Raw genomic sequence first — 26,559 nt, forward strand, 5'->3', positions numbered from 1 at the left:
AAAAATATTCCTTTTTATCTGCAAGAAAATGTTTCTTCTTTGTAAACCCCACAGAAGGAAAAAATAAAATAAAATAAAGGATGCAGCCCAGACCAAGTGGGGAACAAGAAGGTGCCCAAGGGGGGGAGCTGGAGATAAAAATCAGGGATAAATTCCATGCTGAGCACGGGATGGGAAAGCTCCGAGCAGCTCCCAGGGGGCTCCAAAAGCACCCACAGCAAATGCACACCTGGAATTTGGCTTTCCCTGCGCCCCGAGGGCCCTGCTCCTTCTTCTTGTTGTTGTTGTTCCATAATTAAAACAAAGAAATGATTTTCTTTTCAGAACCTCCAGAGTCGTTGTTTGTTTGTGAAGTCCCAAAGCTGGGGCTGGATTTTCTCTTGGCTTTGCCCCCTCCCAACTCCCCCCCCTCCCACCCTGACCCACTGCAAAAATCCCTTTCTGTGGATGCAAACCCACATTTTAAATCTGTGTTAAATTCGAGTGTTTTGTGCAATTTGAGGGTTTCCTTGAAAACTTCTTAATAAAAACCCCAAACTCACATTTTAAATTTGTGTTAAATTTGAGGGTTTCCTTGAAAACTTCTTAATAAAAAACCCCAAACTCACATTTTTAATTTGTGTTAAATTCGAGGGTTTCTTTGAAAACTTCTTAATAAAAAACCCCAAACTCACATTTTTAATTTGTGTTAAATTCGAGGGTTTCCTTGAAAACTTCTTAATAAAAAACCCCAAACTCACATTTTTAATTTGTGTTAAATTCGAGTGTTTTGTGCAATTTGAGGGTTTCCTTGAAAACTCCTGAAGAAACACTCCAAAGTCACATTTTTAACTTGTGAGTTTCCCTGAAAACTCCCCAATAAGAACCCCAAACCCACATTTTTAATTGGTGTGAAATTCAAGGGTTTCCTTGAAAACTCCTCAGTGAACCCCCCCCAATGAACCTCCCAGGGCCGGGAACCACCGGGACAGGAGGGGAGGCCGAGTGTCAATGAGAGGTGAATAAAACCAAATAAAAACCCCCAGAACTGCAGCTTTTATTGGGCAGCTTTCCAGCGTCTCGTGTACAGAACATTGCACAGCTCCAGCTCCGCTGCCCCAGGGCAGGACCACCGAGGACAGAACAAACTGCAGAGTTTGGAAATGAAACCGAGGATGGAGCCTGGGCCCTGGCCCAGCACGAGCAGCTCTGAGCCTGGGCCCTGATGCAGAAGCTGGATGACAGTGAAGGGGGCAAAAAAAATCAGTTTAAACCATCAAGTTTCCTCTTGAAAGGTCTTTTCCCAAGGCACTGTGAACCAGGCTGTTCAGCAATTCTCCGTGACTGAAAAAACACCAATGGGGATAGAAATATTTCACACAACAACCACCGTCACATCATCAGCTATTCTTTATTCCTTCCCTTGAACAACGCCCCTGGAATTTGTTTGGTCCTTTGAGGGGGGGAAAATCAAATTATCTTCTGCAACATCCACGTGTTTGTATTGAACACATCTATAAATCAAAGCTTTGTTGGGTTGTTTAACCCTTTCACTGGAAAACTGAGGGGTTTTCCTCACTGATGAATCTGCAAATCCAATTTAATAATTAAATAAAAAACTGAGGAGAAAGGGTTCAAAACCAAGCAAAGCCCTGTGGTTTTGTTTTGTTTTTTTTTGTTTTTTTTTCAAGAGGAAACCATGCAAGAGTACATAAAAAGGCAAAATTGGCTACTTGAAAACCAAGAATCGTTTTTAATGCGTTGGCCAAGGAAAATAAATCGCAAAGTTCTGTGAGGTTCCCTAAAAATTTACAAGAAAAACCAATGGGCAGTTCTAGCCAATGCTCTTTTCTCCCGCTGGAAATGACAACAAACACAGTCCCACACGAAACAATTTCATCTTGACTGCAAGAGACCCCTGGGGCACGGAGAACCTCGGCATTCCCTCATTTCTTCAGGGGCTGGTACACGGAGGCGTTGGGGTCGAGTCCAGAGGGGCTGGGCTCCACGAATTTGGAAGAATAATGTGGGGACACGGGGCTCAGAGTGCTGGTGGCCGCAGTGTAGGTGATGCTGGGCATCACTGCCATCACCTCTGCAATCTTCTGCTTCAGCTCCTTGATCTCCTGATCCTTCTGCAGGATCTGCCCTGTGAACGGCAAAGCACAGCGGCACTCAGAGCCTGAAAGCAGCACCCAGGGGCTCAGAGCCTGCCCTGAAATCAGCACCCAGGGGCTCAGAGCCTGCCCTGAAATCAGCACCCAGCAGCTCAGAGAGCATCAACCAGCAGCTCAGAGCCTGAAACCACCACAGAGCAGCTCAGAACCTGCCCTGAAAGCAGCACCCAGGGGCTCAGAGCCTGCTCTGAAATCAGCACCCAGGGGCTCAGAGCCTGCCCTTCCCCAGACTGAGAGCCCTGAAATCATCACACAGCATCTCAGAGCCTGGCAGCCCTGAAAATCAGCACCCAGCAGCTCAGAGAGCATCAACCAGCAGCTCAGAGCCTGAAAGCACCACCCAGCAGCTCAGAGCCTGCTCTGAAACAACCACCCAGCAGCTCAGAACCTGAAACCACCACAGAGCAGCTCAGAACCTGCTCTGAAATCATCACCCAGCAGCTCAGAGCCTGCCCTGAAACCACCAACCAGGAGCTCAGAACCTGCTCTGAAACCACCACCCAGCAGCTCAGAACCTGCCCTTCCCCAGGCTGAGAGCCCTGAAATCATCACTCAGCAGCTCAGAGCCTGCCCTGAAATCATCATCCAGCAGCTCAGAGCTTCCTTTCCCCAGCCTAAGAGCCCTGAAACCACCACCCAGCAGCTCAGAGCCTGCCCTGAAATCAGCACCCAGCAGCTCAGAGCCTGCCCTTCCCTGGCTGACACCCCTGAAATCAGCCCCTGTGCAGCTCCTGGTCTGTGCTCACAGCTGGATTTGGTTGTCTCCAATTGCTACAGAACAAAGCTCAGCTCTCCCATTATAATTTTGCATCATTTGGATTCACAGCTGCACCAACCCTAAAGATTAATTCTATTTAATCTCGGTTTTCTGCCATTTTTTTTCTGCCTTTTTTTCATTCCCCTTCTCCAAACTCCTCACAAAAAGCAAATATTTGGTCATAAAAGTTGTTAATTTTCCAAACTCTCCCATTTCCATCATTTCTCTCTGAGTTTCCACACCACCACAGCAATTCCTGCAACCAGGTGATGGAAAAAAACCCATTGCTGAAACAAAACAAAACAATTTCTCCCTCTAATTAAATATTCCTGCAGTCAAAGAACCTTCTGCAGGGAAATGAAATGCAAAGTTATTGAGTTGCTCCATGGTTTGCAGAGCTGCAAAGCCTGGCCTGGGTTTGATGTTGGTTTTCTGCTCCCTCTGGTGGCATCACCAGCAGTGCCCACACTCCCCTCACCTGCTCAGGGTTAAAACAGGTTGGATTCTCCTCAAATTTAAGTTCTATTTACTTGAGGAGTAATAAAATATTATTATTAGGATGACAGGAGAGCAGCTTAATAACAGGCTTAATTAAATTTATCCCTTTTAAAGAGAGAGTTCTTTCAGAGCTTTAAAAGATCTCCAGCTCCTTGTAATGGTTTACGAACTGCAGAAAATAACCATGAATTAATTAAAACACCTATTTCAACGTTCATTATCATGATGGGCTGGGAAGGTGAGCTCAGATGGCTCCAGCTCCGCATTCCCAAAGCTGGAAATGCCAAATTCCCTGTGAGAAACCGCAGGATTGCGTGGGATGGAAGCCCCCAGGTACCTTGGGCAATCTCCAGCTGCCTTTTGGCATCTCCCAGGGCAGAGAAAAGGTCCAGCTTGATCCTGGTCTCTGCACTCAGGCTGTTCTCCAGGTGCTGGGTCTTGTCCTGCATGGCCGAGAGCGCCGACATCAGCACCTCGGTGTCCTTCTCGTTCTCCTTGTACTTCCTCAGCTCCTGCAGGGAAAACTGGGGTCAGAATGGAGCAGTGCCAGCCTGGGGGCACAAATGGCATCCTAGGGGGCAGAAATATCATCCTGGGGGCAGAAATATCATCCTGGGGGGCAGAAATATCATCCTGGGGGCAAAAAATGTCAGCCTAGGGGGCAAAAAAATGTCAGCCTATTGAGCAAATAATGCCATCCTGGGGGGCAAAACAAACCCACCCTGAGGGGGAAAAAAATGTCAGCCTAGGGGCAAAAAAGTGATCCTAGGGGGCAAAAAATGTCAGCCTAGGGGCAAAAAAGTGATCCTAGGGGGCAAAAAATGCCACCGTGGGGGAGTTCACAGAGCAGACAGAGCCAGGAATGTTTCCCCTTCCCCAGCCTGGGCCTGGCATTAATTAAAGTGCTGGATAATTAAGGTTACCTCCACCCTGCAGGTGATTAAAGCTGTGATTAAGCACATTTGCTCTGGGCCTCAGCCCTCCACCCCAAAACCCCAAATCCCTCTCCAAGAGGCAGCTGGGGCAGGCTGGGGTGTGGGAACGTTTCCCTCAGGAAAAGGCTGGAATCACACAAGTGCTCCTGCTGGAAAAGGCCTCAGAGAGCATCAAATCCACCTAAAACACCTCCCCAAGTGCCACATCCTTGGCTTTGGACATTCCAGGGATGTGGATTCCATCCCTGCTGCACAAAAACATGGAAAAACCTTCCCTAAAGGCCATTCCAAGCAGCTGAATAAAGGGATTGCTTGGATCTCACATCAAACCTCACTGTGCTGCAATGCCAGGAATTAAGGAAAGGGAAAAGCAGGGAGCAATTATCCTGGCAAACTGTGGCTGGGGGGGAAAAATACAGAAATATTCTACACCTTCAAATGGAGGGACAACAGTGCAAAGGGGAGAATATTAATGCCTGCAACAAAAAGCTTCTCTAACAGTCTGAAGACGCTCGTGAAATTAGAAAGCTTAATTAGAGCTGGGTTTAATTATCTGAGAGCCATGCTCAAACACTCCAGGGATAAGCCACACTTGTTGTCAGGGGTTTGGTAAATCCAGGGACAAGGAGGCTGCACCTGTGATTGGGAAACAAGTCCACAGCAGCACCAGGTGGGCTTTGAAAGGGCATTAAAAATCCATTTTCATGCAGATTGTCAGTCTGAGCACATCCTTAGCACAGAAATAAGGGCACACATTTGAGCTCTTCAGCTGTAACAAACCCAACTCTATTTGCTGCACACCTGCCACAAAGTATTTTCAATATTCAGGCACTTTAACACCAAAACAATGGCCTGGCCAGTGCTCCAGACTGCCCTGAATCAGCAAGCTTTAGTGAAATTTATGGTTTATTATAATGAGAGTGTCACAGGCTCCTTGCATGAGGGGAAAAACGCTACTGAGGGGATCCTACCCTCAGCCTACACAGACCAGGGGGTCTGGGGGGAAAAATCCCCATTTAACCAACAGAATGGTCTGGAAGGAGCCTCTGGGCCTACTGGAACCATGGAATGGTTTGGAGCCTTGAACCATGGAAGGGTTTGGATGGACCCTGCTGGATCCATGGAAAGGTCTGGAAGGAGCCTCTGGGCCCTGCTGGATCCATGGAAAGGTCTGGAAGGAGCCTCTGGGCCCCGCTGGATCCATGGAAAGGTCTGGAAGGAGCCTCTGGGCCCTGCTGGCCTCACGCTCCCAGCCCAGGGCAGGAGCTGCAGGAGCTGCGCTCCCTGGGCATTGCTGTGCTGCAGGTGCAGGGATGTGGGAGGGCTGGGAGCTCTCCCTGGGTGCTGCCCTGAGCCCCTGGAGCTGGGGCATTACCTGCACTTTGATTTCCAGCTCTCTGATCTGGTCCTCCTTCAGTTTGATGTCGATGCTGAGCTTCTTGCACTCGGTCTCCAGCTCGCGGATGCGGCTCCGCAGGGTCTCGGTGCACTCCCCTCTGCAGAGACACAGACACAGGGACAGCTCAGCAGCTGGGACAGCAGCAGCCCTCAGGGGGCACAGCCAGCCTGCCCCAGCCCTCAGGGAGCACAGCCAGCCTGCCCCAGCCCTCAGGGAGCACAGCCAGCCTGCCCCAGCCCTCAGGGAGCACAGGCAGCCTGCCCCATCCCTCAGGGAGCTCAGGGAGCCTGCCCCATCCCTCAGGGAGCTCAGGGAGCCTGCCCCAGCCCTCAGGGAGCACAGGCAGCCTGCCCCAGCCCTCAGGGGGCACAGGCAGCCTGCCCCTCCTCGGCTGCTTGCAGCACCAACAATTCAAATAAAATAAAATCTGAAGCTTGGAAAGAAGGAGCCAGCTTTGGTGTGTCCAGCAAAGCCATTGCCCTGCAGCAATGCAGTTACTGAGTGTCACACCTCAGCTGCTGGGAGGTTTGGAATATTGATCAAATATTCAATGTTCCAATTGATGAGAGATTCACTCCTTCCTGGGGAGAGCAGAAAAGCAGGAATAATTCCTTTCAGACATTTGGAGCCCTGCAGGTTACAGTGCCCCCAGCTTGTGCTGCTGTGGGAACACAGAACCCCACAGGGAGCACTGCCCCAGCAGGAAAATTGCAGAATTATGGCCAATGTCACTGCACAAAGCCTTGATTGCCAGTTCCCAGGTGAAGGGAGATGCTCCTCTGAACAGGACACAACAGCTCTGAGAGCACACTGCAGGAGGAGCAGGTCATTTAGAGCACACTCCTCCTGTACATGTGTAAATGTCATGGAGGCACTGAGGCTCAGCTGCAGGGGAGGCATCTCCCAGGCCTGCCTTGTTTTAACACAAATGAGCCTCTCAACGCAAATAAAGCTGCCTTTTTTTTTAAATAAAAGATTTTTTAAAGTAAAAGATCAAACCCAGGCTCCTCCCTCCCACCCCAAAGGCTCCCAAGGGCAGAGCACCTGGTAGCAGCAGCAAAGGCCACAGCTCGTGCTGCAGTTGCTTCTTCCAACTTCTTCCTCTTCTTTTCTTCCATTAATTGTTTTTCTACAAAGGTTCGTGCCTCCTGCTCTGCCTTTAGCTTCTTCTCCAGCTGGCTGATCATTTGTTTGTCTTTTTGTTTCATCTGTACAGCGTTGTGCAATCTGCAGGGGGACAGGGATGGGAGTGAGCTTAAAATCTGCCTGGATTTGCCTCCCATTTTAGGATTATTTAACACAAAAATCAAACTGTTGTTCCTACTCCCATATCCTTAAGAACCCCTTAATTTCCAGTTTACAACAATTCCTAATAGTGAACTGTTATTCCTACTCCCATATCTCTGCCTGAGAACCCTATAATGTCCAGATTATAATTCCTAATAATGAACTGTCATTCTTACTCCCATATCCTTGAGAACTCCTTAATTTCTCTGCCTGAGAACCCCTTAATTTCCAGATTACAACAATTCCTAATGATGAATTGTTATTCCTACTCCAATATCCTTGAGAACCCCATAATATCCAAATTACAATTCCTAATAACGAGCTGTCATTCCCACTCCCATATCCCTGAGAACCCCTTAATGTCCAGATTACAACAATCCCTAATAACAAATTTATTCCTACTCTCGTATCCCCGAGACCCCCGCAATTTCCAGATTACAATTCCTAATAACAAACTGCTATTCCTATTCACATATCCTTGAGAACCCCTTAATTTCCAGATTAAGGGAAATCTTGGATAATTCCAAATAAACTGTTATTCCTACTCCCACATCCCTGAGAACCCCATAATATCCAAATCACAATTCCTAATAACGAGCTGTCATTCCCACCCCCATATCCCTGAGAACCCCATAATATCCAAATTACAATTCCTAATAACGAGCTGTCATTCCCACTCCCATATCCCTGCCTGAGAACCCCGTAATGTCCAGATTACAACAATCCCTAATAACAAATTTACTCCTACTCTCGTATCCCTGAGACCCCCGCAATTTCCAGATTACAATTCCTAATAACCAACTGCTATTCCTATTCACATATCCCTGAGAACCCCTTAATTTCCAGATTACAATTCCTAATAACCAACTGCTATTCCTATTCACATATCCCTGAGAACCCCTTAATTTCCAGATTACAATTCCTAATAGCAAACTGCTATTCCTATTCATATATCCTTGAGAACCCCGTAATGTCCAGATTACAACAATCCCTAATAACAAATTTACTCCTACTCTCGTATCCCCGAGACCCCCACAATTTCCAGATTACAATTCCTAATAACCAACTGCTATTCCTATTCACATATCCTTGAGAACCCCATAATGTCCAGATTACAACAATCCCTAATAACAAATTTACCCCTACTCTCGTATCCCCGAGACCCCCGCAATTTCCAGATTACAATTCCCAGTGACAATTCCGTCCTTCCCGGTGCCCCATGGCTGCCTGAGCAGCCCAAACGCCCCAGCCCAGGGGAGGGTGTTTCCCAGTGCCCATTTTCCCCTGGCACGTACTTGTTCTGCAGCAGCTCGTTCTCCTGGCGCAGCTGGCCGGTCTCCGCGCGCGCGCCGCGCTCGGCCGAGCTCAGCGAGCTCACCTGGCTGCGCAGCTCCTGCTCCACCTGCCTGCTGGCCTGCAGGTCAGCCTTCAGCTTCTTGATGTCCTGCTCCAACCTGGGGGCACAGGGACAGCGGCACCGCGTGGGGACGGGCTCCCAAGGGACACAAGGAGCCCCACAGAGGCAGCGCCACGCACCTGACAGCCGGGACCGCGCTCACGGGCGCTGAGCACGAGGGAGAGAGGAGGACCTGACTCCCTGTTTCACAGGGTTTGTTATTTTATGATATCTATTATATTAAAACTATGCTAAAAGAATAGAAGAAAGGATTCTAGCTAAGAATGAAAAAGGAAAGAATCATAAAAAAAGCTTGTGGATCGAACTCTCTGTCCGAGCCAGCTCACTTTGATTGGCTATTAATTAGAAATAACTAACATAAGCCAATCCCAGATCCACCTGTTGCATTCCACAGCAGCAGGTAATTACTGTTTACACTTCGTTCTTGAGGCCTCTCAGCTTCTCAAAAGGAAAAATCCTAAGGAAAGGATTTTCCATAAAAGATGTCTGTGACAGACTCCGTGTTCTCCAGGCTCATTTATTAATTTATTACACTGTATTATTTATTACTTTATTTGGGATAAATAAAGCAATTTTATTTCTATTTTATTTGGGGTAATCTTTGGATTTATTACTTGATTTGGAACCCAGGGAACTCCTCTGGCTGCCCTGGAGGGCTCCAGCCCCTGCCCAGGGGCTCAGAGACCTTGGCACAGAGCCCAAGCCCCCTGTGCCTTTGATTCAGCCCTTGGAAAAAACAATTACCAACCTTTATATGGAGAATTACAAGCCGTGAAAGTTTAAGTAGAATGACAGTGGATTTATCACAGGGTGAAAAATCGATTTTTGGGGTTTTTAGAATGGGGGTTCAAGGGGCAAGATGGAGGAATCTTGGCACGTCCAGCCTTTCTCCTTCTCCTTCTTGGCCTCCCCATCTTCTGGGTGATGTTGGCACTTTGGGATTGGTTTAGAGTAGAAGCTCAGTGTCTGACACAGGTGATGGGTATTGGGAAGGAATTGTAAATATTGTACCCCTATTGTCCTGCTCCAAAGCAGGACAGAGCCACCAGAGATTTAATTCTGTCCTCAAATGCTGATTTGGATTTGCCAGCCAGAGCTGTGAATTGTCACCTCAACATGTTGGAGTTTTCTTGCAGCACATGATGTGCATGCCGAGTAAGAGGATGTGTTAAGTCACCCCCAGCTCAGGAGTCAGTAAATTTAGTTTTAATTGCTCTTGAACAGAGACCATCTGCTCTACACTTGAAATTGCAGCTTTGGAAAGTTCTTGAAGATCTATGTAATCTTTTTAATTAAAATATTGTTAAATAAAAAACACGTTTTGGAGGAGAGGCACTCAGCTCACTTTCACTTTCCCCCACAAATGAGGGTATTGATTCCTAGACTAAAAACACATCACAGGTGAATAATCAACCCCTTTGAACTCTGTTCCACACTTCCTGAAAGCAATACATCCCAGCCATTCTCACACAATCCTCCTCTGCTCTGCCAGCTATTGATTTGAGAGTTTTTAAGTGTCCATAAAGAAGATGAAGGTGGTTTTATTTCCTGGCCTTCCATTCTGAATTGGTGGCAGTGGGACATTAAGATGAGGAGAGCGCTCACAAAAGCCAAAAAGAGCTGCCCTTAGTGACACTCAGCAGTGCAGATGAATGGCTGGAGCCTTCTGATTTCTTAATGAAACATTTTTGGGCTTCAGGGCAGGGAAAACTCAGCCTAAAAGGCATTGAGAGATGAGCAGGGAGAAGATCCTGTGCCACTGAGGGCAGGGAGAACGAACAGCCTGTGCCACTGAGGGCAGGGAGAAGGAACAGCCTGTGCCACTGAGGGCAGGGGGGAAGCGTGGGACCCCCAAGGCTGAGGAAATCCAGAGAGGTGGGTCTGGAACACCAAGAACACCCAGAGAGATGAGAGGGGGAATGAGGAGCCAGGAGCAGCCCCAGGGGAGCAGGGCTGGGCTGGGACCCCCCCTCCTGCCCCAGCTGCCTCCCCAGGGCCATGGAAGTGCCCTCCCACAAGATGAATTCCTTCAGTGCCCTATAAATGGTCAAAAGCACCCTCAGACAGAAAAAAAAAATAAAAATCAACTTACAGGCAAATAGTAACAGCACAAAGCAAATACCCAGCTCACAGGGAAGTGCACAAATCACTTGGTGCTCTGCTGAGGGCAAGAATTTGCAAACCTGAGCAAATATTCCAGCCTCAGCCCCAAAATGGGAACAGCAGCAGCTGCTTCAGGTGAGTGGTGCCACCCTGTGCAGTGTTAAATGATGGACAGGGCAGTTGTTGGGTGAATGAAACACTGTTTATACAGAAATTATCATTTTAAAGTACCCACAGGGCCCTGAGCTGCTCTCCAAAAGCCCCAGCTCTGCCTGGCACCAGCAGCTCCTGCAGGGAAGCTGCTCCTTTGAGGGGGCAACTGTGGGACTGACAGGCTCTGCCTGCAGCTCCTGGGAGCAGCCTGCACTCCCAAAACAGCCAGGGATCCCAAAAACAGCCAGGGATCCCAAAAAAAGCCAGGGATCCCCCCCAAAACAGCCAGGGATCCCCCCAAAAACAGCCAGGGATCCCCCCAAAAACAGCCAGGGATCCCCCCAAAAACAGCCAGGGATCCCCCCCCAAAAACAGCCAGGGATCCCCCCCCAAAAACAGCCAGGGATCCCCCCCCCCCAAAAACAGCCAGGGATCCCCCCCCCCCCAAAAACAGCCAGGGATCCCCCCCCCCCCAAAAACAGCCAGGGATCCCCCCCCCCCAAAAACAGCCAGGGATCCCCCCCCAAAAACAGCCAGGGATCCCCCCCCTCCCAAAAACAGCCAGGGATCCCCCCCCTCCCAAAAACAGCCAGGGATCCCCCCCCCCAAAACCAGCCAGGGCCCTCCTGTCCCTGCTGCTGCCATTGCCAGGGCTGGAAATGTTCTGTCCTGAGCTCTCTGCTGCCTGGGGAAGGGGCTGCAGGAGGGATTGGCTCCCACACTCCTCATTTCCAATCCCAATCCTGATTTTGTGTTCTGTGCCTGCCTCCCTGGGGCAGGACACCTTGGCCATCACCCCCCTGTAGCTGCCACAGGAAACCTTGTGCTGCCTGAACCCAGGCAGGGGCTGAGCAGGAGGCACCAGCCCCTCTCTGCCCATCAGTGATGTCACCAAATTGTACAGCATCAGCACCAAACGGCCACAAATTCACATTAAAAACCTCCCAGTCTGCCTCTGCAGGTAACACCATTTTAGGAAAAGTGAAATAAGCTGTGGCAGAGCAGCTTTTGCTTCCCCAAGAATTTTCCCAGCCCAACTGCCAGAAGATGTCCTCGTTATCTGTGGGAATAATTAGTACATGAGACAGCTTGTTCACCACCTCGTGTGCCAAAGGCAGGACCTCTGTGCATACAGACAGTCCTGCCAAGCTGCACTGCCTGGCTCTTGTGTGCTTTCAGTGCAGGCATTTTAAGGGTGCTGAAAGGCAGAGGCAGGTCAGGGGTTTTGCAGTGTAATGTGCAATAAACAACAACAACAACAAAATAATTCTGCAGCAATTACAGCTTGGACTTGTTCCATACATTGAGGCTGTGAATCTGTTCCACCTCAGAAATGACAGGGAAATGGGAGAAGAGATGGATTTGCTCTGCACCTCCTGACAAACAGCAGAGTGCAAAGGGACCCAGGCTGATCCCAAATGGATCCCTCCAGTAGCCCCATGGCCAGGGAGCTGGGAAAGAGGAACTCAGATCACAGATTCACTGATGAAGGGATTGATAAGATTCCAGCACCCTCAGGAGAGGCCTCAGAAAACCCCAGAGGTTCCTGAGCCCCTGGGACCCCTCAGCTCCAGCAAGGATGGGGCAATCCCCAGGGATGGGCATCAGGAGGTTCCTGTCCACAAAACTCAGGTTCTGACATTGCACCAGACACAGCAAAAAGAAAAGCTCAGCTTCAAATAGGAGCATGTGTAAAATATATACATAAACCTTAACTTCAGGACCCCTCCACACAGATCACATCAAACATTTCAGAGTCAACAACCCTGTAAAACTCCTGGTCTCCAAAACCTCCTGATCCTGCCTGTCTCCAGCCCTGCTAATCCCAAGGCCCAGCAGCAGAAGGAACATTTCACATTTGCAGAAGGAACATTCCACATTCGCTGCTGGTTACTCAGCCCAGGGCCATCATCTGTGGACACAAAAGGAAAGCAGCTCGGGTCTGCCATCCTGCTGGACACCCAGTCAGAAAAAGCAGCTTTATTTGGAAGCTGAGCAGATCTGAGCTGAGTCTGAACAAATGAGGACTTCACTGAGCCCTTTCCAGGCTCCAGCAGACTGAAAGTTTAATAACAGGAATGAGTAACACTCCTGGAAGTGGAAAAAATGATGAACAAATGCCTGGAACTCCAGGGACGGGATAATTGACAAGGTTAAAATAAAAAAGCACCATGAATTTTTAAATTTAAGTGCATCCATCCCATCCAATTTGTCAGGTGAGTTTATGCTCCCACTGGTGTGGGAGTTGCCCAGCCAGGCTGGGCAGAAACAAGAGCTGGAGCTGGGTTTGGTGCTGCTGGGCTGCCTGCACAGGGACATCAGGGACAGGGAACAGCTCCAGGGATTTGTGGCACAACTCCACAGCCACACATCCCAAAACCACTCGCCTGAAGGAGTTCAATTCCCTCTCAGGGCAGAGTAAGGCCCTCCCAGAGTCCAGCTGTGTTCTGTGTCCTTCCAGCAGCTGGAATTCCCTCAGGACAGGATCTGTTTTGTTGTAGGCTCATTTCTGTGATCCCAAACTCACCTTGGGCAACTGGAGAGCACCTGCTCTGAGCTCCCACACAAGGATTTCAACAGGAAACTGTTGAACACAGCAGGTTTAACCCTCAGACCCTGTCCAAGCACACATCCTCAGGCTGGCAGCCCATTCCTCCCCTTCCCTCTGCTCAAAGCAACGTTTGGAACTGCAGCAAACTGAGCTGAGCCCTCTGTCCCTCAGAGAGGAGCAAACAGAGCTCATGAGGAGAGCAGGGCTGGCACTGAGGCAGAGCCACGTGCAGCGCATCCATCCTGCCACAGATCCCACTGGCTGCTGTCTGAACCCACACAGGTCCTATAGAGACATTAGGCATCAATTAGTATGGGTGTTTAATTGGCAGGATCCTGCCCCTCAATAATCCAGGTGTTTAATTGGCAGGATCCTGTCACAGATCCCACTGGCTGCTTTCTGAACCCACACAGATCCTATACACACATTAGGTATCAATTAGTATGGATGTTTAATTGGACTAATCCTGTCACAGATCCCACTGGCTGCTGTCTGAACCCACACAGATCCTATACACACATTAGGTATCAATTAGTCCAGTGTTTAATTGGCAGGATCCTGTCACAGATCCCACTGGCTGCTTTCTGAACCCACACAGATCCTATACACACATTAGGTATCAATTAGTCCAGTGTTTAATTGGCAGGATCCTGTCACAGATCCCACTGGCTTCTTTCTGAACCCACACGGGTCCTATAGAGACATTAGGTATCAATTAGTATGGGTGTTTAATTGGCAGGATCCTGTCACAGATCACACTGGCTGGCTGCTATCTGAACCCCACACAGATCCTATACACACATTAGGTATCAATTAGTCCAGTGTTTAATTGGCAGGATCCTGTCACAGATCCCACTGGCTGCTATCTGAACCCCACACAGATCCTATACACACATTAGGTATCAATTAGTCCAGTGTTTAATTGGCAGGATCCTGTCACAGATCACACTGGCTGCTATCTGAACCCCACACAGGTCCTATAGACACATTAGGTATCAATTAGTCCGGTGTTTAATTAGCAGGGGTATGTCAATCAGGGAGAGAGTGATTATCAGAAGGCAAGATAATATTTCCATTGAAGTAATTGTGTTCCCACAGCACAAATCCTCTGAGATAAAAGCCCAATTATCAAAGGTACCTGCATGGAAAACAAGCCTGATCTGCCAATTCAGCTGACCACCGTTGATGGAGTAAGGAGTAAGAGACATGGGCAGGTGGGAAATGCTGGAGCAGGGCAGAACTGTGGAACGGTTTTAGTTCCAGACATGTCTCCATGCACAGTCCCAGCCCTTTGCTCACGGCTGCTTCTCCTGGCAGCACAAGCCAACACCTCTGACCTCACAGGTCCACGTCCCTGTGAACTTCCAGGAGCAGGCAAAGCTGGGATTTTCCATCAGACCCCAGAGCTGAGCTCAGCTCCACAGCAGCCCTGGCTCTCTGCACTCACTGCCTCCACGCTTGCAGCTGGAGATTAAAGCAAAAGCCAAACACTTCAAAGGAAAAACAAAAGCAAACCACCTGTTCAGGCAGCGAGGAAGCCCAGTGACCTCCCTGGAGAGGCAAGGCAGGAGCTGGCAAGGACGCAGGAGCTGGCAAGGACACAGGAGCTGATTTTCTCAGGTTTTGCTCCTGCCTTCCACCAGAGCATTTCTGGTGCCTCACATCAGAGCTGTGAGCCAGGGGAGCAGCAGATCCTGAGCCAGAAACGAAGCAACCTGCTCCAGGCTGCAAAGAGAGGCCAGGAACACAGCTCTGCACATCTCCTGCAGATCCTGCCCCACCGCTGCACCATTCTGGCTTCTCTACATGATCACAAATGACATTTTCCTGATCAAAAGCAAATGAAAGCCCCGAGTCCTGCTGGAGCAAGGGAGGATGAGACAAGGCTCAGGCCCAACTTACCTTACCAGTGCATCTGGTTTGCTTAGCTGGTTATTAGGAATACAGTTTTCCATTAAGTCCTTATGTGTGCTCGGGCTCTTGCTGGCACATTTCTGTTTTTTCTCATTTTTGGAGGATGAGGAGGGGATGCTCCCGTTGGTTGCACTGTGGCTGCGGGGTGAGGAGTTCACAACCCCACTGACATTTTTGTAATTTTTGGACGAGGCAGTGCATGAGTCCTCTTTTAAGAGGTTTTCTGTACTTCCTACAAGATCATTATTTAATCTTTTACTATTGATATGGTTTTCCATATATTCAATTTCTTGTATTTTAGAGTCTACAGGTTGCAAAATGTTGTTGTTTATTCCAAGGTTGTGTTTCTTTGCATCCTTGTCCTTTTCTTTCCCTTTTTCTCGATATTCCAGCTCTGGCAACGTTGCAGAGATTTTTTTGTTGGCTGGAATGCCTCCATTGTGCTGCAGGAGTATTGAGGAATCCATATCAGATAATCCTTTGGCTGCTGCAACACCAAAGTGGAAAAAAAAACCAACTTAGTTCATTAAATCCATCAATACTGTGCCACAGAAAGAAAAAATCATTATGGACACATCCATCATTCCTGCAGGAAACAGTCAGGATTGGAGGCTCTCTAGAAAAGAGAATCCAAAGTCACCTATTTTAAGGCTTTTTGCCTCATTCCAGGCAGGAAAGAGGGATTTAAGAATAAATACTACAGCTACACACAGCACTGACTGACCAGACTGATGCTAATGAGGAACTGAGCCATCATTCCCTTTCTCTGTCACATCAACCCCTCCAAAGTGATTTCATTTCTGCCCCCCTGAGCTCACCACCCTCCCACCAAACGGAGCCAGGAGCTGCTGGAGCAGCTCCTTGTCACAGACATATTTTATAAAAAATCCTTTTGCCAGGATCTTTTCTCCTGAGAAGCTGAGAAGCTTCAGCTTCTCCATGTTTTGCTGCTTTGGAATGTGATCTGGAGAACTGTTTACCCAGCATGTGAATTGTTTTTACTTGGTGACCAATGGCAGCCACCTGTGTCGAGGCTGTGACAGTCACAAGATTTTATTATCATTCCTTTCCTTTCCTTGCCAGCCTTCTGATGAAATCCTTTCTTCTATTCTTTTAGTAGGCTTTTAATATATCATTTTCCTTTAATATAATATATATAATAAAATAATAAATCAGCCTTCTGACACATGGAGTCAGGATTCCCATCTCTCCCCTCACCCTGGGACCCTCAAACACCCCCCCAGCTCCTCCGGGGTTTATTTTCCCTTGGAGCAGCACAGAACAGAGCACACAAGAAGGGATAACTTGCCTTCCTCTGCCTCCCTCTCTTGCCTTTGCAGCATCTGCTGCTCTGGGGGCAGAGCCTGCTGCAGGAGCTGCATGTAGAACTCATTCTCCTTCTGCACCTCCTTCTGCTTCCTCAGCCGCATCTTGTAGCTGACGTAACTTTTAAAGCCAAAGCCCAAAGTCACAACAGGGTAGCCAATGCTAAGGAGGAAAGAAAAAAGCAATATTAATCAAATATATACACAATTCATATACACATATTCATGTATGTATGAACGAGGTCCATAGAAACTGATTTATAAAGTGGTTTTTGCTGTTCCACGGGAGCTTTCAGGAAATGCTCGAAATATCCACACTGCAAATTCCTCCCAGCACAGAAAGGTGGCACTGGGCCCTTGTTTACACACATTTCTCATGGAATATTTCATGGCAGAATTGTGAGGGGAAAACTGGACAGCCAAGCCCTGAACCCAAATAAAAAGGCCTGCTTATTCATTTTCCTGGTGAAATAAAGGTTGCTAGGGAAAGGACAGAGAAGCACTCACCAGTGTGCTGCAAATGGACGACAAAGGTCCACGTGGAAGTTTTTTAAATCTTTAAATCTAATGGCTGCTTCAATATAAACAAAAAGTATCCACAGTGATACTGTTGGTAAGCACACACCTCTTTCTGTGGAGAGAAGGAAACAGAGACACTCAGGGACAGAGAACAGGCAGCAAGGAGTTGAGAGTTATTTTTACATTATTTCAGGAGTCTGAGGAAACAAACCTTAAAGATTTTGACAAAAAAAAAAAAGGGAAAAAAAAGAGCAAGTTCCCATCAACTTGGATGAGCACTGAAAATGAGTAATTCCTGAGGTTGCCATGAATTAAAATATTCAATCAACTCAATAGCTACAGCTAAAACTGGCCCATCAGGTTATTCCTTCTAAGCATCAGCCCTGAACACCTTCAGATAAGGCCTGAACATATTAATACAGCCCCAAAAGCAGCCCCAGATCCTGCAGGTATTTGAAACTGGGCAGCAAGTGGGTCCCAGCCCCTGCCCTCAGCGCCCACCCCGCTGTTATCAGCAGGGACTGAGCTGGCACAGAGCTGAGGGAGGGCTGCTCACAGCACCCTGCAAACCCTGGCATCAGGGCTGACACAACAGCTGCCACAAAGCCCCAGCCCCAACAACCTGGGCAGTGAAAAGTTACCCCAAAAAATAATTTAAATTCAATTTGATTGATTCCTAAAATGTTTTGATTGAGGGAAGGAACTGGAGCACCTCCTCCAGCTCCATTTCCTCATCCAAACCCAGGGATTTGTGAGAACAAACTCAGGGAGAAAAGGGCAGCAGAGGGGGACAAGGATTCTCCATGGAAGCCTCAAACTGTCAGGGCAGCCTCTGGCACCACCAGCTCAGAAACTGGATCCAGCTTTGCTAACACAGAATTAACTCTGCTCACTGAAATAATCGATATTTGAGCATTGTTAACTAAATTATCAGCACATCAACTGAGTGTGGAAGAACAGAACACTGCCACAGACTTGTGCTGTGTGCTCTGTAATCGTTGAATCACTGCTGGAGAGTTTTAAAGTCAGGAATTTAATTTTCTTTTAACTGCTCTGGAATTCCTGTTCATTCCCCTCCAGTTCCTGCTTACTGGAGATGCACCCCAAGTGCAAAACAAAAAACCAAACTAAAAAAACTGCATTAAGTGAGGCAACAGCAGAGGAATTTTGTTCCTAAAAGATGGGAGATCCTTACTGAGCCCTGGAAGTTGTCAATAGAGAAAAGTTGGAAACAAAGAAGTTATAAATGAGTCAGGAAGTTGTAAATAAAGAATAATGCCCACCTGTGTGCCACACATACTGTACCCACACATAGGTGCTGGCAGCAAAGAACAGCCACTGGATTGGGATGAAGAGCAGACAGATGATGTTGGAGGTGAATGCTACACACACAAAAAATACTGAGAAGGCCTGAAAGAAAGGAGGGAGGGGGCAAAAGAAGAGAGTTTGGTTATTCCAACCCAAATGTAGTGTTTTGTATACATTAAAATACATATAATACATTTTACATTAAATATCTAACAGCTATATTTTTATAACTCACCAATATTTCTAATGCTACATGTTTAATTTTAATATATTAAAATTTTATATATACTAATATAAATATTTTATAAATAAATATATATTTTATATAAATATATATTTTTATATTTATATAAATATATAAATAACAATATGTTCTATGGCTATATACATATATTTTTAATATAGACATATATACAGCCCTATATATAGATAGCATATGTCTGTGTATATATATATAAAAATATTTTAAAAGTCTATATCAGAGGGTTTTCTTTAAAATAATACAGAAATTCTTGCCTGTTTACACATACATAATGTTATATAAATTTCTGATTAATTCAAACTCAGCTCAGAAATTTAAACAATATAAGGTTATATATTATTCTGATTAACTCAAACCCAGCTCAGAAATTTGAACATTATTTCTCCGTGGTGAAATTTGGATAAATCTTTATTTCATTTCCACTGGCCATAGATAAAGTATCCATCAGAGAGAAGCCCTGGTGCTGTGAGGGGGCTCTCAGTGCCAGTGTCACTGTGGAAAATGGAATATTCCTGTGGATACTCTGTGCCACTGTCACTGTGGAAAATGGAATATTCCTGTGGAGACTCTGTGCCACTGTCACTGTGGAAAATGGAATATTCCTGGGAATATTCCTGTGGATACTCTGTGCCACTGTCACTGTGGAAAATGGAATATTCTGTGCCACTCACCAAGCCCTGGTATCGGAAGGAATCGTAAACGCTCCTGATGAAGAGCCAGAAGGGCCACAGGTACTCAAACCTGAACTCCAGCACAAAATCTGCCAGCAGCACCAGGGCCCACACCACCAGGAACTTCAGGTACAGGAAGGTGCTGGGGGAAAGAAAAAGGAAATTTCAGGTCAGGATTTCCAACAGACAAACTGACTTTTTAATTTTTTTTAATTAAAATATTCCGAATTAAAACTAAGAACAACTGTATTACACAGAAGGAAATGTCAGCCAAAATAACTTTATTAAATAAGTTTAGGTTTGGGTTTTTTATTATCCCATTACAGCAGGCCTGGGCTAACGAAGCTCACACTGAAGTGCATTTATTTTCCCCAATAATCAGCAGGGTCACTGCTCAGCAGCACCCATGTCCCTCTGCATTCTCACACACATTCTCTCACTCATTCCTGCCACAGGTAACTTCTCCCAGCTGCAATGCTCCTTTTCCAGCCCTCTCCTGCCCCTGGTGCTCAGGAACTTTGTGTTCCCCTCCTCAGCAGGCTGCAGATGTTCTCTCGTCTAACACAGACTGCAGCACCAATAAACTGAGATGTATTTTAAGCCTACAGCAATTTAAAGACAGTTTGGATACTGAGTTATCGGTGTTAGATTTGAAAACATTTCTATGAAGGCAAATGGATCCCTTAAACACAAACAAACAAACAAAACCCCAGAGAAATGGAAGCACATGAGGCCTGAGACCAGGCTAACTTCTATTTTTAATGATTTCTGAGCCACATTCCCATGTTCTGAGTCTTGCATTTTGAACCACTGATGATCCTTCTTGGCAACAGAGCTTAAAAACATTCTGAGCTCATACCCAAGTAACACTTGAGGCATCAGCCCAATCCATTCTTCCAAAAAAGAAGCAAAACTCCTTTTTCCCCCAACCCCACCACCCCAGATACCTTGCTGCACTCTATTAGGTTACAGCAACAACAACAAGGGGGTTAAAAATATTTTTTTCTCATTTAAATCAAATGCAAATTGTCCTTTTAGTAACTTGTTTTCCCTCCTCTGCCACCCTGCCAGCACAACCAGCAGAACTTTGCCCTGGAATGTTCAGAGGGAGGTGCCAAGGGTTGGCACCTGTGCCAGGCAGGGTCGAGTTTCTGCCCTGCTCGGGGCTTTTTTAGGAACTGGCTCAGAGCTTTGGGGAAGAGACAAAACCCCAAATTTCCAGGGAAAGAGCTGGGTACCAGCAGAGGTTGGGAAATGACCGAACTTGTGCAATTCTCACCCAAGTTCAGGTGCAATGCACAGGGCTGGGAACATTCCTGGGTTTCTTGGGAGTCAGAGGTGGATGGCAGGTGCCTGAGAGTGCCCTTATCAACTGAACTGGCTGGGAAAAAATACAGCAAAAGGCTCCAGGAAGCACTTCAGTGGAATGGAAACAAAATGAATGGCACACACTTGGAAAGTTCAGGAAGGGCTTCCAGTGTTCTCAGCTCTGAGGGACCCAGCCCCAGTCACAAATCACTGTTGGAGAAGAATGGAACTGCAGTGAGTACTGCAAAACCCCTCCAACCCAAAAAACATCCCACAGCAAACCCCCTCCAATGGCCACACTGTCCTGGTGCTCCCCCAGGCTGCCTTTCCCTGCCTGTTCACAGTTCAGATCCTCACCAGAAATCTGCAAAAAGCAGCTGCATTCAGGGAATGTTCGATGCTAAAGGCGACATTTGGGTCCAGATCTGAGGAATTCCATAAAAGCACCACAGCCAGGAATTCCCTGCTCAGTTCAGTTGTGCTGTGGAGCCTTTTCCTGGGTTACTCTCGTGGCTTTTGTTTATTTTCCTGCCACTGGAAGGCAGAGGAGACCCCATTTTTCCCAGCCAGCGAGGGCTGTCAGGACTAATGCTGCTCAAGCCTGAAGTGCCACTCCAAGAGAAAGCATTTGCTGAACAAGAGTTCTGTACCACAGCCATTAAAGTGATTTCTGATATTAAATTCATATCAATCCAAGGGCCCCGCTGACACTTAGCACCTTCTAAAGTGGAATTGGAACAATGCAACACTTGTAAGGAGGCTTTGCCAACAGCGTTAAAGAGCCTATTCCTCATTGTCTGAAGGGCTCCAAAGCCACTCAGAATTCCAGGAGTTCAGGAGAGTCTCAAAGCCTCAGTCCTTGGGCTGGCCCCAGCAGGGAAGGGGCCCAAACCTCAGATCCTGCTGCCCCTGAGGTGCTGCACAGCCAGGTTTGTGTTCAGGCCAGCCCCAGCCCAGCTGAAACACATCCCCAGGAATTAAATCCCCCAGAAAACCTGTTTGTTGAACAGGCTCGAGTGTATTCCACAAGGCAAACTGGAATTCTGAGGTGGATCCCAGTACAGGGAAGATTCTTGCAGATAAATCCCTAAAATCTGGGTTATCCAATTTCCTGACACATGTCAGAGGTTTAGGGCCAGGGCACAGCATATGGAGGGTGAGAAAGGAGGAAGGAAGGATGGACACATCCACACCAGGAGAGGGCACAGGGCAGGGAGGAGCAGGGATTCCAGAGCTGCAGTTTCTCTGAAAGGTCAATTGATGGCTAATGTACACTGAATAGAAAGATTTATTCATAACCCTGCCGTGCCTCTGCTCCCCCTTTGAATTTGCAAATAAATAATTTTCCTCCTTATTCTTCCTCCCCCTGCCAGTGCCAGATGCCATTTCCTCCCCCCCCCCTTTTTCTTTTTCCCTCTCTTGTTCTTTGTTCTCCTTTTACTGCCCTGCAGAAGCAGATCCTCTGCCAGCTGTAAGGTAAAAACACAGCCAAAAATCCCTAGAAAAAGACCCAATCCTGCACCCCAAACCCAAACTGGGGGTGGATTAAGCCTTAATTCCATCCCACCATTATCAGCAAGGCCCCAAGGCTGGAAAGGCAATCCTGGCTTGTTCCAGCCTGACTCATCCAAGACAATGGAGTGGGAGGCATCCCCAGCCTGGCAGGGAGCCAAGGGCACAGGTGAGCTTTAAAAAGGTGAATTTGAGCATTTGGGTGAAATCACCAAATAATCCACGACCCCCCCACCTCAGGGTTAGGCAGCAGCCACAACACCAGGCAGGCTGAGTGGAGATCAGCAAATATCAAAGCTTTATCTAAAGAAACACACAAACAGATAGCTAAGATTATTATCAGTGGGCAGGAGAAGGGAAACACAGCGAGTCTGAAAGGCAGAAAACATCACTGCTGGCACTGACCACGTCAAACACCTGCCAGCTACAGGTTTGGAAAGGAACAGAAATGTGAGGAAGGCCAGGAAAGCTCCCTGAGCCCTGCTTCAGTGTCCTGGCAGGGCACAGAGGGCACCCAGCCCTGAGCTGGGCAGGAGGAAAGGGAAGCAAATCCCTGCAGGGCACACAGTCAGCACCCAGCACCGTGGGGCTGGGACAGCAGCACTGCCAGCTCTGGGCTCAGCTGTGAACCCCAGAATTCCAAAATGCAGCCACAGGAGCCCCTTCAGCTGCAGGGAGCGAGAGCCAGGGCACAGCAGAGCACGGTAAATGTAGGATAAATGACACTGGAGCCCTGCACCGGAGTTCAAGTCATAAAAGGCAGCGCTGCTGCTTTGTTCCAGACCTCCAGAAAATGCTTCACCCTCTATAGGAAGCTGGTAAAATAAATGAGCAGGGGGAATGATTCTGGATTTTCAAGAAAGGCCTAAAAAAGGCCACATTCCTGGAGGTAGTGCTGATGTTTTCCTTCCAGCTTCTTTGGCTGTCAGAAACGCAGCCCTTGGAATTCAGCCCTGTCAGGATTTGGGTGGCAGAGGGAACCAGGAGCATTTCTGGGGCCGTGGCACCCAGGGACCCTGTCCTGTGCCACCAGGGCCACCTGGAGACGAGCCAGCCTCCCCTGCCAGGCACCCACCTGGCTGCCAGCCCACGGAGTGCCTGCCATAAAGGGCAATTTATATCCCAGCTGAAAAAGCCCTGCTCTGAAGGAACATGGAGTATTTCAGGACCATTGTCAGGGAATCCATGAGACAGCATCCATCAGCTGGTGTGACAGCACAACTTCAAGCAGGGATGTGTGGAATTCATCTTGAAACTTCCCCAGCCAGGAAAGGGGGACCAAGCAGAACCACAAGCAGCAATACCAGCAGTGCAGCTGGAGGATTTTAGCCAGATCAAAGATGGGGACTGGGGAGACTTAAGAACAAGCAGGAACAAATAAACTTTAATTGCTTAACTGATGACAAGCTGCAATGAATACTTTAATTAACAATTAGGGGGTTAATGCCTGCACACTGCCAAAGGTAGGAGATGTTAAATCACTTCAGCATTTTTAAACTGCTGCCATTGTTTTACACAGGAGAAGGCAAAATTTGGAACATAAAGTGTGGAAATAAGAGACCCTCCAATTCCTACCATGACTGTGGTGGGTTTGGAGGTTAGTTGAAAGCAGTTCTTTTAAATTATACTAGAGTTCTTTCCACAGATCCTGCAACACTTCTAAAGAGCATAAGTCACTGCAAAAGTCAGCATTCACAGATCATCCACACCTTTCAGTGCAGCCCAGGATTTTATATTTCTAACTCTGCTCTGTTTTTCTATCACTTCTCATAATCTGCCTCAGTTTTACACGTGCAATGAACTCTGCCACCAGAGCTTCCCTGCAGGACAATTCCTTCCTTCTCTGCTCCACCTGCTCCAAAACTCCTCATTTTCCCAGCTCTCACTCACAGTGACAGCTCTGCCGTGCTCACATGCCAAGCTGGGCAGGAGGCTTAATTTAAAATCAGGCTTAATTTAAAAACCCAACAAAACAAAGAGTTAAGTATCCCAATGCTGCTGTTTGCTCAGCCTGGCTGCTCTGCCCATAAACCCAGGATGCTTCCTCCTGATAACTGCATTTACTGGGTCTGTGTAAGCTGATGGGGACAATTAAGATAAGCTGAATAAATAAGTGCAGTAATTACAAGAATTTAGACAACTGTAGTTCTGTGAGAAGTTACCTGTATGTGACCACTGAATTATGGAGACAGAAATAACATTTTAAAAAAAGAGAAACATCCCAGATCCATGTAGAAGAACCTCCCTCTGCTTAGAAGGGAAAAGCCTTTTCACTATTTCTCCTTTTCTGTATGACAACACTCTGAGCACACTGCTTGTTTCTGTTTAGCAAAATGCCACGTGAAACAAAGGCTAAGGATCCATTCCTGAACCAAAGCATCCCAGGAGAAGCAAAGGCAGAGGCGCCTCAGCTGCTCAGAGACTCCAGCAGCTCTCCCTGCTGCACACCCAGCTCCTGGAGCTCCTCTGAGCTTTCCCTGATTTTCCCTCCTTCTCTCAACCGCACCTTCCCTCCAGTAACCTCAAAAGCAAAGCATTTGGAATGACTTTTGAAATCCAGTTATAAGCAATTCCTTATATATTTGAATTATTCTTCACCTTGAATAATCGTTTCTACACAAGGGATGCTTTTCTCTACCATTCCAGGCGGGGTTTTCCCAAAACCTGAAAGTCTGAAGCAAGAAGCTCTCTACTCTCACAGATCCACTACAAGTGGGATAAGCAGCACACTGGGACAATTTTATTCCTGTCACAGCTCCCCAGCAGCTGCTTCCCTCATGCAAAGTTAACATCTGAATTGTATGAGCTCGCTCAGGTTTCCAGGCAGTGCATTCATCAACCCCACTGAACTAGAAACAGAAATGGGACAGCAGCACATTTACTACAGCTCTCACCAGCTCCCGAGCCTCTCCTGACCCAAACCCCTGCTGACTGAGAAATGCACAATTCCTGCACGCCACAAAAACCTGCCACACTCGGGAGAGCAGAGCTGGAATCACTCCTTACACAGACACCAACCAGCCCTGGGACACAAACTTGTGAGCACCTGGAAAACACCAGTTTAGAACTGGAGCATCACATCCCTAGGACACAAACCAGCCCTGGGAGCACCTGGAAAAAACACAACCCACGTGCATCTCCCTTGAGCGCTGCCTGGCTCCGCGCCGCCGGGGTCAGGGCTGAGCCGGGTACCTGCTGTGTCCCCGGCACACCGGGCTGGGTCCCCGGTACACCGGGCCGGGTCCACACCGGGCCATCCACCCCTGCTCCGGCAATTCCCAGCCAGCCTCCTGCTCCCGTGGCTCTTAGGGCTTCCCCCCGGCAGCCCCACCAGCACGGCAAGAACAACTCTGTGAGACCCCGAGTGAGCAGCCGGACCGGGCAGTTCGGCACCGCTGCGAGCCGGAGCCTGGGAATGCCCAGCCGGGAAAGCCTCCCCGGGCAGACCCAGCTGAGGCGGCAGCGGCAGCTCGGAGCTCCGGCAGTGCCCAGCTGTGAGACGCGGCCGGGAAACCCTCCCCAGGCGAGGTCGGAGCTCCGGCACCACCGGGGGTGACCCAGGGCGAAGGCCCCAGCGCTGGGCGCGCACCCCAGGGCCGTCTCCGGCCGCTCCCTCCCGGCAGCACCGGCAGCACCTTGGCCAGCAGCAGCCCCGGCCCCGCGGAGTCCCGGCGGGCCCGGGGCGGGGCAGCGCCTGAGGGGCGCCGGGGCGCCATGACGGTGACAGGGCCGGGGGGCGGCCGGGGGGCCCGGGGCCGCGAACCGCCCGCTCCCGGCGCCGCGGCGGCCGCTCGGTACCTGCCGTAGATGCCCTCGGTGATGCGGTTCCGCTTGAGCGGCCGCCGCAGTTTGCTGCAGTCCGCGCTCCGCCGCTTCATCCCGCCGGCCCGGCCCGGCCCGGCCCGCCCCGCTCACGGCAGCACCATCCGCCCCCGCGGGGGGTTCCCGAGCGCGGGGCTTTTTTTTGGGTTTATTTTCTTTTTTTCCCTTTTTTTCCTTTTTTTTTCCCCGGGAAACAAAGAAATAAAAATAATTCCTGGTCCGTCCCTCCCCGCCGTGTCCCCCCGCGCAGCCGCCGCGCAGCGCCCCGCCTCCCCGGCGATCGCCAATCAAACGGTTGATCCCACCTGAGTGACAGCATGTCTGACCAATCAGCAGCGAGGAAAGGCAGAAAGACGGTAGAACGGACCAATCGCAGTGTCAGAAAGTTGAACCCGCCTCGTGCCGTCGCGTGGCACGCCCACCACTGTGAATGACGGCCCTACAACCCAGTCAGAGAGGATTATTTGTGATTGATGGTCTATCAACCAATCAGAATGCAGATTCTGGTCTCCTCCTGCCTACTGTGCTGCGAGCTGATTCCCGCCCCTTGCGGTGACCGACAGCAAAATTGTCCAATGGAGAAGAAACATAGAAATAAAAGGACAGCTCAGCCATCCACTCGGAAACGGAAGAAGGAGGGCTCTATTTCCTCTGTCACCGTA

At 48.5% G+C, this 26,559-nt stretch overlaps 1 protein-coding gene across 2 annotated transcripts; it reads right to left on the reverse strand.

Annotated features, from left to right (window-relative positions):
• Positions 1-1,371: 1,371 nt before the first annotated feature.
• Positions 1,372-26,124, reverse strand: MACO1 (macoilin 1). Of its 2 annotated transcripts, none has more exons than XM_066564920.1 (11): positions 25,874-26,124; positions 19,256-19,397; positions 18,298-18,424; positions 17,003-17,126; positions 16,480-16,658; positions 15,159-15,654; positions 8,328-8,486; positions 6,790-6,972; positions 5,722-5,842; positions 3,749-3,923; positions 1,372-2,128 (listed from the first exon to the last, which is right to left on the reverse strand). In XM_066564920.1, exons 1-11 carry the CDS (start codon positions 25,951-25,953, stop codon positions 1,926-1,928), a joined length of 1,989 nt encoding a protein of 662 aa, XP_066421017.1. In that variant the 5' UTR covers positions 25,954-26,124; the 3' UTR covers positions 1,372-1,925. The 2 variants fall into 2 exon arrangements, with proteins under 2 accessions (XP_066421017.1, XP_066421015.1); XM_066564918.1 differs by having other exon boundaries at positions 15,159-15,657.
• Positions 26,125-26,559: the final 435 nt, after the last annotated feature.

This window comes from Molothrus aeneus, chromosome 23 (genome assembly GCF_037042795.1).
Source record: "Molothrus aeneus isolate 106 chromosome 23, BPBGC_Maene_1.0, whole genome shotgun sequence".
Classification (NCBI taxonomy): domain Eukaryota; kingdom Metazoa; phylum Chordata; class Aves; order Passeriformes; family Icteridae; genus Molothrus; species Molothrus aeneus.

Excerpts from the sequence above, each read along its gene's own strand:
- MACO1 (XM_066564918.1), bottom strand. The coding sequence starts at position 25,953 with ATGAAGCGGCGGAGCGCGGACTGCAGCAAACTGCGGCGGCCGCTCAAG. Across the intron at positions 17,127-18,297 it reads ACAGTATGTGTGGCACACAG|AAAGAGGTGTGTGCTTACCA; the intron begins GTGGGCATTATT and ends TTCTCTCCACAG. Across the intron at positions 16,659-17,002 it reads CGTCCATTTGCAGCACACTG|CATTGGCTACCCTGTTGTGA; the intron begins GTGAGTGCTTCT and ends TTTCCTCCTTAG.